The following is a 12,188-nucleotide window of genomic DNA, read 5'->3' as shown; positions in this document are numbered from 1 at the left end:
TCTTATCATCTTGTACATCTCTGTCAAGTTACCTCTCGTCCGCCTCTGCTCCTCAGGGAAAAGCCTGTGCAACACACACAAAATGCTGGAGGAACTCAGCTGGCCAGGCAGCATCTGTGGAAAAAAAGTACAGTCGATGTTTCAGCCTGCTGAGTTCCTTGGGTTTCCAGCAACTGCAGTTTTTCTCTTGTTTGTGGGAAAAGGCCGAGGTTGTTCAAACTATCCTGTCAAAACTGCTCTCTAATCCTGGCAGCATCCTGGTAAGTCTCCTCTGCACCATATTCTTCCTATAATGAGGCGGCCAGATCTGAACAATATTCCACGTGTGGTCTGACTAGAGCTTTAAAGAGCTGCAACATAATCTCGCAGCTCTTGAACTCAATCCCCCGATTAATGATGGCCAACACACCATATGCTTTCTTAACAACCCTATCAACTTGTGTGCATGCAGAACAACACGTTTTGCTGTATGTTTCCTGGTTTTGATGTACGTGTAACAAATAAAACTAATCTTTAACTGGACATCCAGCCACAAACAACCACTAATTGTGATTTCTAAAGCACATTATAATGCCAAACTGAAGAGGAGACCATCTCTGTAACAATTTCCCGTTTCCTACAAAGTCCGATTGTTTCTTTGTGAGATTGTTAAATTATTTTGGAATTAGAATAGTTGATCTTGCAGTTTGGGAGTTAGTTTCAGCTGCCCTCCAATTCATTTGTCCTGCAGTTTCATTCTTTATTGCAACACTTACTCTTGTATAACTTTTCTCTGGAGTGGCCAGGAAGTTTCCATTGTTTTTTTGGAAGCACCTTGCCCGTTTCTCGCCATCCGTCAGGACACTGTCTCAAAGATAAGCAATCGACTTTATTCACCATGTTCAGTACTGGGCAAAAATCTTAAGGCACGTACATAGAGCTAGGGTGCCTAGACTTTGCACAGTACTGTAGTCATTTTACTGGACTGCTGCAGCAAAAAACCCCCCAGATTTCATGACATGTAAGGGATGATAAGCCTGATACTGATATGAGTCTCTGTTGTGGACTGAGAGTGGGAAGGGGGCAGGGAGAGAGGAATCATGGTTGGGAAAAGGGGAAGGGAGAGGGGAATGCCAGAGAGACATTCTGTAATGATCAATAAACCAATTGTTCGGAATGAAACGACCTTGCCTGGTGTCTCAGGACTGAGTGTATCTGCACCCACACCACCCTCCACTCCAGCACTCCTTCTCTGCCACCCGGCCCCCACCGCTCCCGCGGCGCTCCACCCTCATCACCTTTGCTCCCGCCGGATCTACAAGCTTGCTCCCTGCTCCGGGTTGACAGCTACGGGACTGTGCAAAAGTCTTAGGCGCCCAGCTGTATACATGCGTCAAGGAGTTTTGCATGGTACTCTCTTAGTGATATTAAACCTGAGTCGGATTCGAATTCTGTCATCTCAGAATGTGCAAAAATAAAAACACAGCACCAGTACACACCAGCATTTAGCCTTAATTTGAATTGTTGAACGTGGCTAAGAAATGTTGTCTCTACAATAACTGGCAGCCTAAAGAGATCAGTCAAATAAAATTAGAGAAACTAGATGTCAAACTCTCCAGCATCTGTAAAATATTAGTAGTGGTTGGGGTAATAACAAACTTAAAGCTTTTCCAAACTTGTGTACTGAGGTCCTGCTGTGTGAGTCAGAATTACAGCTAGTAGCTCTTATTCATGCTTTAGAGTCTGGAAGTGGCCATTCAGCCCCTTGGTCTTCTCCTTTCTCATTGGATCATGGCTGATTTGACCCATGACTGTCATCCTCCTGACTTCGCATCACTCTGATTAATCTATCGTTCACAAGCTTTTCCCAGGACAAGAAGTTGTGAAGGGATATGGGAGTTCCCGGCACTGCCTGTTAAGGGATTCGTACGTTCTCCCACATCTATAGAAGTTTGTCAAAGTTTTAGGTGTCGTGCTGAACCTCAGCACACTCCTGAGGAAGCAGAGGTGCTTTGTTTGCAAAGTGCTGAGTCCAGGACGGGTTGTCTGAAATAGTAACTTCAAGGAATTTAAAGTTGCTGACCCCCTCCACTTTTGATCCTGTTGAAGACTGGCTCATGGACCTCTGGTTTCTCTGTCCTGAAGTTTGTAATCAGTTCCTTGGTTGTTCCTAATAGAACTAACGTAATATTGCAACATTATTTTCTTTCTCTCACTGGCAGTACTTTGCTTGCACAATATATTGATTCTAAGGTCATCCTGCTGACTTCCTCACGTAACTGTAATTTCTGTCTCCAATAATCATTCTGCTAAATCCCGAACGGAGCCAATTCAATTATTACTTCCAGATTGAGCCCTGCCATCCGACAAAATTTCCACTCTTAACCTACAAAAAATAAACAGGGGCCCATCTTTGCAACTGGAGGTGAGTCAGGTTCATGCAGGAGGTTCAAAGTAAATGTATTATCAAAGTACATATAGTCATCGTACACAACCTTGAGATTCACTTGCTTGTGGGCAAACTCATTAAAGCTGTAGAATAATAACCAGAACAGAATCAGTGAAAGGCCACCCAAACAGGTCGTTCAGCCAGCGTGCAAAAGATAACAAACTGTGAGGTGGTCGTTTTCAGAAATTCTGAGAGAGAATTCCAAACCATGGGATTATAGTACACAGAGAGCATTCTAGCTGGCTGCATCACTGTCTGGTGTGGGGGTGGGCTACTGCACAGGGTCGAAGCAAGCTGCTGAGAGTTGTAAACTTAGTCAGCTCCATCATGAGCACTAGTCTTCATAGTATCCAGGACATCCTCAAGGAGTGATGCCTCAAAAAGGTGGCATCCATCATTAAAGACCCCCCACCACCCACGACGTGCCCTCTTCTCATTGCTACCACCAGGAAATGAGGTACAGGAGTCTGAAGGCACACACTCAATAATTCAGAAACAGCTTCTTCCCATCTGCCATCTGATTTGTAAATGGACATCGAACCTGACTACTTTTTATATTTTTATTTTTGCATTATTTATTTAATTTATCTATTTAATAGATATGCTTACTGCAATTAACAGTTTTATTCTTTATTATTATGTTTCGCATTGTACAGCTGCTACAAAACAACTAATTTCATGGCATATGCCGGTGGAATTAAACCTGATTCTGATAATGACAGAGTATGGACTAGACGTTCCTCCAGTCGGTAAAACTCGGCAGAGAGTTTGGCACAAGCTGCAAGCTGAAAGACATTGCGAAGTTTCAGAGTGAAACAGTGATTTATAAATAAGAATGAGGACCTGATTTGACCTCAGATCACCTTCTGCATTAATTGTACCTGAGCTGAGTACAATTAAGAGAATGTATTGGTTTGTTATTGTCACATGTACCAAGGTGCAACTCCCCAGGACAGACTCTCTTCTTAACAGTAAGAAGCCACAGGAGCCTCAGGACCCACACCACCAGGTTCAGAAACAGCTACTACCCCCTCAGCCATCAGGCTCTTGAACCAAGGGGGATAACTTCACTTGCCTCACCATTGAAATGTTCCCACAACCTATGGGCTCACTTTCAAGGAGTATTCATCTCGTGTTCTCGATATTTATCACTTATTTATTATCAGTATTATTTCCTCTTTTTGTACTTTCAGTTTGTTGCCTTCTGCACTGTGAACGCCCTAGCTGGGCGGTCTTTCATTGATCCTGTTCAGGTTATTGTTCTCTAGATTTACGAAGTATGCCCACAAGGAAATGAGTCTCAGGGTTGTGTATGTCCTTTGAAGCTACAGTGAAAGGCTGTATCTGTTCCTACAGATCAAATCATTTGGGCAGCACGGTAGCGTAGAGGTCAACATGATATTAATACAGTGCCTGCGATCTCGGGTCATTTCCCGCCGCTGTTTTGGGATCATCTGCTCCTTCCTGTGACTCTGGGTGCTGCAGAATCGGAGAAGCAGTGACCTCGCGCACCGAGTACTGGGTCTGTACGGGTGGTGCGTGCCACGCTCTTGGCTCAGCTTATGGTTGTATGTGAGTAGATGATGCCAGGGTCTGGTGTAAGTACAAAGTGAACATTTAGCTTGGCAAATGAATGTTAATGGCTTTGATCTTGTGATTTTTCCCCTCCACTGTGACTGTAGATGCAGTCCAATAGTCACACTAAGCTTTGCCAGAGCCTTGCCTGCCCTAATGTAGTTTCCATTGTCCTCTCTCTGCAGCTGCCTTTCTTGGGGATATTGCACTGGATGAAGATGATCTGAAATCTTTCAAGATCGACAGGATCGTAGATTTAAACAATCATAAAATCCAAACGTTTGGGCATTCCTCAGGTACCGTCCCCTCTGTTTGAACTGTTGAAACCATTGGATGCTTGATTTTAATGTCAATACACGTACATGTCAATATCCAAAAAACACATGTGGTGTTGGTTTGCTGCTATTAAAAAGTGCATTCAAAGTTCAAATAAAATCTACACTCAATGACAGCTTTATTACGTACCTTCTGAAACTAGCAAAGCAACCACAGAGTATGTGTTCATGGTAGTCCGCTGCTGTAGCCCAACTCCTTCAAGGTTCGACGTGTTGTGCGTTCAGAGATGCTCTTCTGCACACCACTGTTGTAATGTGTGGTTATTTGAGTTACTGTCGCCTTCCCGTCAGCTTGAACCAGTCTGCCCATTCTCTCATTAACAAGGTGTTTTCACCCATAGGAGTGTCACTCACTGGATTTTTTTTCTCTCTGTAAGTTCTAGAGCAGGGGTTCCCAACCTTTTTTATGCCAATGATCCTTACCATTATCTGAGGGACCCGTGGACCCCAGGCTGGAAGCCACTGCTCTAGAGACTGTTGTGTGTGAAAACCCCAGGAGATCGGCAGTTTCTGAGATACTCAAACCACCCCATCTGGCACCAACAATCATTCCATAGTCAGAGTCACTTAGATCACATTTCTTCTCCATTCTGATGTTTGGAATGAACAGCAAATTAACCTCTTGACCATGTCTACATGCTTTTATGCATTGAGTTGCTGCCACGTGATTGGCTGATTAGATATTTGTATTAATGAACAGGCGTACAGGTGTGGCCACTGTTTGAACAAAATCCCTTTGGTGTTGGTTTGCTGCTGGTTAAAAATGCACTGAAGAAGTGCTAACCCTTTCTTGCTTGATAGGGTGAGTGTAAGCTGCATGTATGTGATGGTGATTTTTAAGCAGGTTTTTATGACTCTGAAAGTCCAAGTTGAAGTAAATTTCTTTTCAAACTCCATACAGGACTCTGCAGAAGTCTTAGGTACACGTGTATAGCTATGGTGTCTAAGACTTTTGCACGGTATTGTGTCGTCAACATGTGTTTGTGAATTTGGTAGGAGCAAAGGATGCTGGGGATAGGGAGGGCAGAGTGCTGGGGTTTGGGACTGCTGAAAGAGAAGGAGTGCCATGGGTGGAGGTTGGTGTGGGTGCAGACACACACCCAGCCCTGGGACACCAGGCAAGGCCATTTGATTCCAAATAATTGGTTTATTAACCATTATAGAATATCTCTCTGGTGCTTCCTGCCTCCTCCCCTCTCACTTCCCCTTTTCCCAACCCTGATTCCCCTCTCTCTGCCCCCTTCCCACTGTCAGTCCACAATAGAGACCCATATCAGAATTAGGTTTATCATCACTCATATATGTCACAATTTTTTTTTGCAGCAGCTGTAGAATGCAATATGTAAAATCACAGTACGGTGCAAAAGCCTTGGGCACCCTAGGTATGGATAAGTGTGTAAGACTTTGCACAGTACTGTCAACGCCAACATACTCTACCTTGAGATTCATTTTCTTGCAGGCTTCCCAGGAAAATAAACAAATTCAATAGAATTTATACAAACACTCTACATAAATTAACAGACTGAGAAATAACCAATCTGAAAAAGGTGACGCACAAATATTTTGTAAATAAAACGATTCCAATATAACCCTGAGAACATGAGTTGTTGAGTCCTTGAAAATGAGTCTATAGGCTGTGGAATCAGTTCAGTGTTGAGGTGAGTGAAGTTATCCACACCAGTTCAGGAGACTGATGGTTGGGGGGTAATAACTGTTCCTGACCCTAGTGGTGTGGGACCTGATGGTTGAGGGGTAATAACTGTTCCTGATCCTAGTGGTGTGGGACCTGGTGGTTGATGGGTAATAACTGTACCTGACCCTAGTGGTGTGGGACCTGATGGTTGAGGGGAAATAATTGTTCCTATACCTGGTGGTGTGGGACCTGATGGTTGGGGGGTAATAACTGTTCCTGACCCTAGTGGTGTGGGACCTGATGGTTGAGGGGTAATAACTGTTCCTGACCCTAGTGGTGTGGGACATGATGGTTCAGGGGTAATAACTGTTCCTGATCCTGGTGGTGTGGGACCTGATGGTTGAGGGGTAATAACTGTTCCTGAACCTGGTGGTGTGGGACCTGATGGTTGAGGGGTAATAACTGTTCCTGAACCTGGTGGTGTGGGACCTGATGGTTGAGGGGTAATAACTGTTTCTGACCCTAGTGGTGTGGGACCTGATGGTCAAGGGGTAATAACTGTTCCTGATCCTAGTGGTGTGGGACCTGATGGTTGAGGGGTAATAACTGTTCCTGAACCTGGTGGTGTGGGACCTGATGGTTGAGGGGTAATAACTGTTCCTGACCCTAGTGGTGTGGGACATGATGGTTCAGGGGTAATAACTGTTCCTGATCCTGGTGGTGTGGGACCTGATGGTTGAGGGGTAATAACTGTTCCTGAACCTGGTGGTGTGGGACCTGATGGTTGAGGGGTAATAACTGTTCCTGAACCTGGTGGTGTGGGACCTGATGGTTGAGGGGTAATAACTGTTTCTGACCCTAGTGGTGTGGGACCTGATGGTCAAGGGGTAATAACTGTTCCTGATCCTAGTGGTGTGGGACCTGATGGTTGAGGGGTAATAACTGTTCCTGAACCTGGTGGTGTGGGACCTGATGGTTGAGGGGTAATAACTGTTTCTGACCCTAGTGGTGTGGGACCTAAGGCTTCTGTACCTTGTTTCCGGTGGCAGTAGCGAGAGAAGAGCATGGCCTGGATTGGATGGTGGCTGTCATCCAGGTTGCCTGGCAACCCTTCCGTGCTTGGTTAGGTAAGCTCAATGGATGTGACATTGGTGCAAGTGATTTTCCTCTACAGCTTAGTGAACCACTTCACGTTGTTGCATCTTTGGTGTGCAAAACGGATTTGTTACTGCGCAATGATCCATTCCATCTCCTCCCTCCCATTCTTGTATACGGGCAGATGGTCAGGAGCAGAAAACCAGGTTAATTTTTCTTGACAGAAAGTCCTGACGAAGGGTCTCGGCCCGAAACGTCGACAGTGCTTCTCCCTATAGATGCTGCCTGGCCTGCTGTGTTCCACCAGCATTTTGTGCGTGTTGCTTGAATTTTTCTTGTCTCTTTTCTATGTTTGCAGCTCTGTGTGTTAGAGAATGAAGGATGACTTGTTTCTATCAGGGTTCAGTGGCTCTGCTTTAATTGGTAAAGGCGTTGAGCCATAATTGAATGCAGGAGCTGACACCATGGGTTGAATGGCTGAATCCCATTCTGATATTTATTTATATATTAGGGGCATTTAAGAGACTATTAGATAGGCACATGGATGATAAAAACAGAAGACTATGTAGGAGGTAAGGGTAATTGGATTGATCTTTGTTCGTTGGTTGTGTGCTGTGTCGTATGACGTGGGCAGTCGTGGTCTTTCCGTGACCATCATTGTTCTTGACAAATGTTTCTACAGAAGCAGTTTGTCATTGCCTTCTTCTGGGCAGTGTCTTTAACAGTCAGGTGCACTCAGCCATTATCAATACTCTTCAGAGATTGCCTGGCATCAGTGGTCACATAACCAGGACATGTGATCTGCACCGGCTGCTCATACGACCACCTGCTCCCATGGATGATCATGACCCTGACCAGGTGGGGGGCTAAGCAGGTGCTACACCTTGCCCAAGGGTGACCTGTAGGCTAGCCGAGGTTCTACGTTCCAAGTTCAGGGCACAATCAGGAGTTTTGAGTACCCTTGACTTCCCAGGATAAGGGAATTCCGACAATGAAGTTGACAACACCCTGTCAGTGCACGTGACAGATGTTCTAAACATCAGCCTAACCATTCTCTCCTCAGTACCAATACACCATAGCCGCAGTTGTGATGTTGTGCCGAAAAGCTGCTCCTACACGATGAGTAAACGAGTGCCAGGGATTCCCACCGTTTTGGGATTTTGCATTTTTTTCAAGAACTCCCTTTCCTCTACCTACTTGGTGGTCCCTTACCATGAGCCTGCTCAGGATAGAATATTTATTCACAAAACCTGATATCAGCATGTGAATTGTATGGTTTCCCTGTCAAAACAGACATGGCTTGCTCCTTGGTTATTTTTTAAATTGCGAGAGATTGAAAGGACTTGGTGTTCAAGGTGAATCAATTGTAGTGCCTGTCACATGGCTGGTGTTCAGAGCTGCAGCGAAGGTTCCCCATCTCTGTCTAGACCAGGGGTCGGCAACCCGCGGCTCCGGAGCCGCATGCGACTCTTTCATCTCTGTGCTGCGGCTCCCTGTGGCTTTGGAAGATAAATGATGAGTATTTAATTAAAATGTATTTTATGTTAGTTTGTTAGTTTCTGAAATGTAATTCTAAATTTGAAGATTATGGTGATATTGTACAATCTAAATAAAACGTGTTTTTTGTCGCTATTAATATACGTCACCTCTGCCAATGCCTGACACCTGCCTGTGCGCGATTTCTTTAATTTTTCGATCCAAGGTGGGCTAACTATGGAGAATTCTAAAAAAAGAAAAGTGATTGAAGAAAACAGAACGTTTAATGATACGTGGGCAGATTCATTTGCTTTCACTGCTGACAAGACTGATTTACCGGTATGCTTAATATGTAATGAGAAACAAGCAAACAACAAAAAGTCAAATGTCGCAAGACATTTCCAGACTAAACACGCAGCCTTTGCTCAAAAATATCTGGATGGAGATGAGAGAAAAAATGGTTTGCTGCTGGCGGACAATTTAAGTTTGGCGTTTTTCGTAAATACAAGAAGGACTCAAATAGACATTGAGTATTTTACTTAAAAGTAACCTTCAACCCAACGTCTTTTTCTCGGAGTTCAAAATGTTTTTGTTGCATGCAGAAATGTAATTTTGTTTTCTCTGCAGGAGTTCATCGATTTCATAAATGCAACACATTATAGTTTGTTTATACATAGTATAAAGGCAAAAAAAAATGTTGTATGCAGTGTTATTTCATTTTAAATGTCAAACGGGTTTTGCGGCTCCCAGTGTTTTCTTTTCTGTGGGATACGGGTCCAAATGGCTCTTTCAGTGGTAAAGGTTGCCGACCCCGGTCTAGACTGTCGCACACAGATGCCGAAGGATTCTTCATTGCTGATTCCATAACAATTTTTTTGATCTGTTGGGGTTGTTAGTCGTGAGCTGAACCCCTGAACCTGGAGGACCGGTGGACCACTCTTAGTCTGGCCCATAGCCTTTGACCTGTTTGGTATGGATGACCCTAACAGAGTCAAAGCATAAAGCCCCATCTCCAGCCATCATAGCTCATTGAGGCACACAAGTCTTCAAACCCCATGACAAGGTTGTGGTCCTCTTGGAGAAAGGTGAATCAAGCTGGCGTCTGTAACTTATGCCCTTGTGGGACCTCACTGTTCTGTACGTAAATCACTGCCAGTCAACATACAGATGCAGCACGGAATTGGGAAAACACACAACACGGTAACATTCTGGTGAGTGTAATTCCTTCCCTTGCCAGCAATAGGAAGATGGAGGTTCAATTCTCACTGCTCTCTGTAAGAAATTTGTACATTCTCCCTGTGTCCATGTTTCCTCCAGGTGCTCTGGTTTCCTCCCGCATTCCAAAAAGACGTACGAGTTGGGGTTATGTTGTGGGTGTGTAGTGTTGGCGCCAGAAACGTGGTGACATTTGTGGGCTGCCCCCAATGCACAGCAATCGATGGTGCATGTCTCAGTTCACTGTACATGTGAATGAATCTAATCTTTATCTTTCACAGGATGCTTAAGGCAAGTGGAAGTATTCTGCTCCAATTATGTATATAAGAGATTCTGTAGATGCTGGAAATCCAGAGGAACACACATAAAATGCTGGAGGAATTTAGCAGGTCAGGCGGTGTCTATGAGGGGAAATAAACAGTCGACATTTCAGTCTGAGACCCTTCATCAGGACAAGGAAGGAAGGGGGAGGAAGTCATAATAAGAAGGTGGAAGAGTCCAAGCTGGCAGATGACGTGTGAGACCAAGTGAGGGGAGATAAGGTGAGAAGTTGGGAGGTGATAGGTGGGCGAAGAAAAAGGAACCTCCCTCTGTTGTCTCACCTCCTTCCCTTTCTCCCATGGTACGCTCCTCTTTTATCACATTCCTTCTTTTGGAAGGGCTGAGGATGCAACCTCGTGGAGCATCAGTGTCTGGAAGAATTGTGGTGGAGTTGTTTTCAGTTGGTCAGAAAGTCAAGGAACCAATTTTAGATGGCCTGGAACTTGGTGATGAGTTTACTTGGAATAATAGTGGTCAATAAATAATAGTCAGAGTAGGTGTCTTTATTGTCCACGTACTCCAGAGATGAGTGTGGGACCAGGGAGATGGTGTTTGCCATAGACCGGTTACGGCTGTAGGTGAATTACAGTGGGTTGAGGTTATCTGGAAAGCTGAAGGTGATTCATGCCATGACCCATCTCTCAATGTATGTCTTGATGTTGATAATACGATGCCATTAACTGTTGTGGTCTCTTTATGATCTGGGATTTTACAAATAAAAAGTTTGTCTCTAATTCACCTTGGGATGTGGTACTCTATAGTAATGACTCCATGTGGTTTTAAAAGCACAAGTATCTTCACCTCAACAGTAGACAAGAATTAAATGCAACATGGTGTAATACCATTGTTCTTCTAAAACAGAACATCCCTTGTTTGAACAATGACCAGTGATAAGAACATTTATCAGTGGTATAATTCAGTCCACATTCTAGTTCCCCTCTGTCCCCTTCTCCTCACCTGCCCCCGATGCATCTCCTCCTTCCTTCTCTCCCATGATGTGCTATTCCCTCCAATCAGATTCCTCCTCCTTCTTCAGCCCTTCATCTCTTCCACTTATTACCTCCCAGCTTCTCACTTTGCACCTTCCCTCCCCCACCCACTCATCTTCCCCCTCACCTGGTCTCACCTATCACCTGTCACACCTGTACTCCTCACACCCCCACCATCTCCTTACTCTGGCTTCTTCTCACTTCTTTTTCAGTCCTGATGACGGTCTTGGCCCAAAATTTCTCTCCAAAGATGCTGCCTGACCTGCTGAGTTCCTCCAGCATTTTGTGTGTGTTGCTCTGGATTTCCAGCATCTGCAGAATCTCCTGTGTGTCTAATTATCTTGCTGGAAAGGCAATGCCTGCCCTTCTTGCGATGTAAATGACACGATATATGGCCCTGAGTCTTTTGGACGAATCAAGCAATAGTCACCAATGAAACAGTCTGTTGTGTGAATGTTGATGCACCATCAATAACTCACTCTGAGACGTAAGGCGAGATATCGGCTTTTATTGACTGAAGAAGGAACCAGCAGTGAGTGACCATCATATTACATCCTGGAGAATGAGGCAGAGGATTAGACCTGAATCGCCTTTATACAGGGCCTGTGGGAGGAGCCACAGGAGCAGTCAGAAGGGGGCGTGTCCAGACAGGCACATAGTTCACCACAAATGTAAATAGGGTTAAGTTCACCGTTAACCGTGGCTCAACCTGCTTTTAATTGTCATGGGAGATTATCCACAGTATTCCAGGCACAAGTTCACAATTAGTGATCCATTTGATAATGAAAAGTCAGTCTTCCTTGAGTGCCATGATTCAAGAGGATTCAGGCAAAATGAAGACTCCAATTGTCGAAATATTTATATTGAATATTCAAGGCAATTTCGATGATCAAAATGCACTTATTATCAAAGTGTCTTTACAAGATGGGTGTCCCCAGCCATTATCAATACTCTTCAGAGATTGTCTGCCTGGTGTCAGTGGTCACATAACCAGGGCTTGTGATCTGCACCGGCTGCTCGTACGACCACCCACTACCTGCTCCCGTGGCTTCACGTGACCCTGGTTGGGGGCTAAGCAGGTGCTACACCTTGCCCAAGGGTGACCTGCAGGCTAGCGGAGG

General features: G+C 44.7%; 1 protein-coding gene across 1 annotated transcript in view; it reads left to right on the top strand.

Annotated features, from left to right (window-relative positions):
• The window catches only part of LOC132390668 (bone morphogenetic protein 1-like), a 308,728-nt gene that overhangs the window by 78,533 nt on the left and 218,007 nt on the right, over positions 1–12,188 (top strand). The window contains exon 2 of the mRNA XM_059963235.1: positions 4,189–4,299. Coding sequence (XP_059819218.1) covers positions 4,189–4,299 — 111 coding nt within the window. The remainder of the gene's footprint in view (positions 1–4,188; positions 4,300–12,188) is intronic.

The sequence above is a fragment of the Hypanus sabinus genome, chromosome 1 (assembly GCF_030144855.1).
Source record: "Hypanus sabinus isolate sHypSab1 chromosome 1, sHypSab1.hap1, whole genome shotgun sequence".
NCBI lineage: Eukaryota > Metazoa > Chordata > Chondrichthyes > Myliobatiformes > Dasyatidae > Hypanus > Hypanus sabinus.
This window is presented reverse-complemented; position numbering and strand designations above follow the sequence as displayed.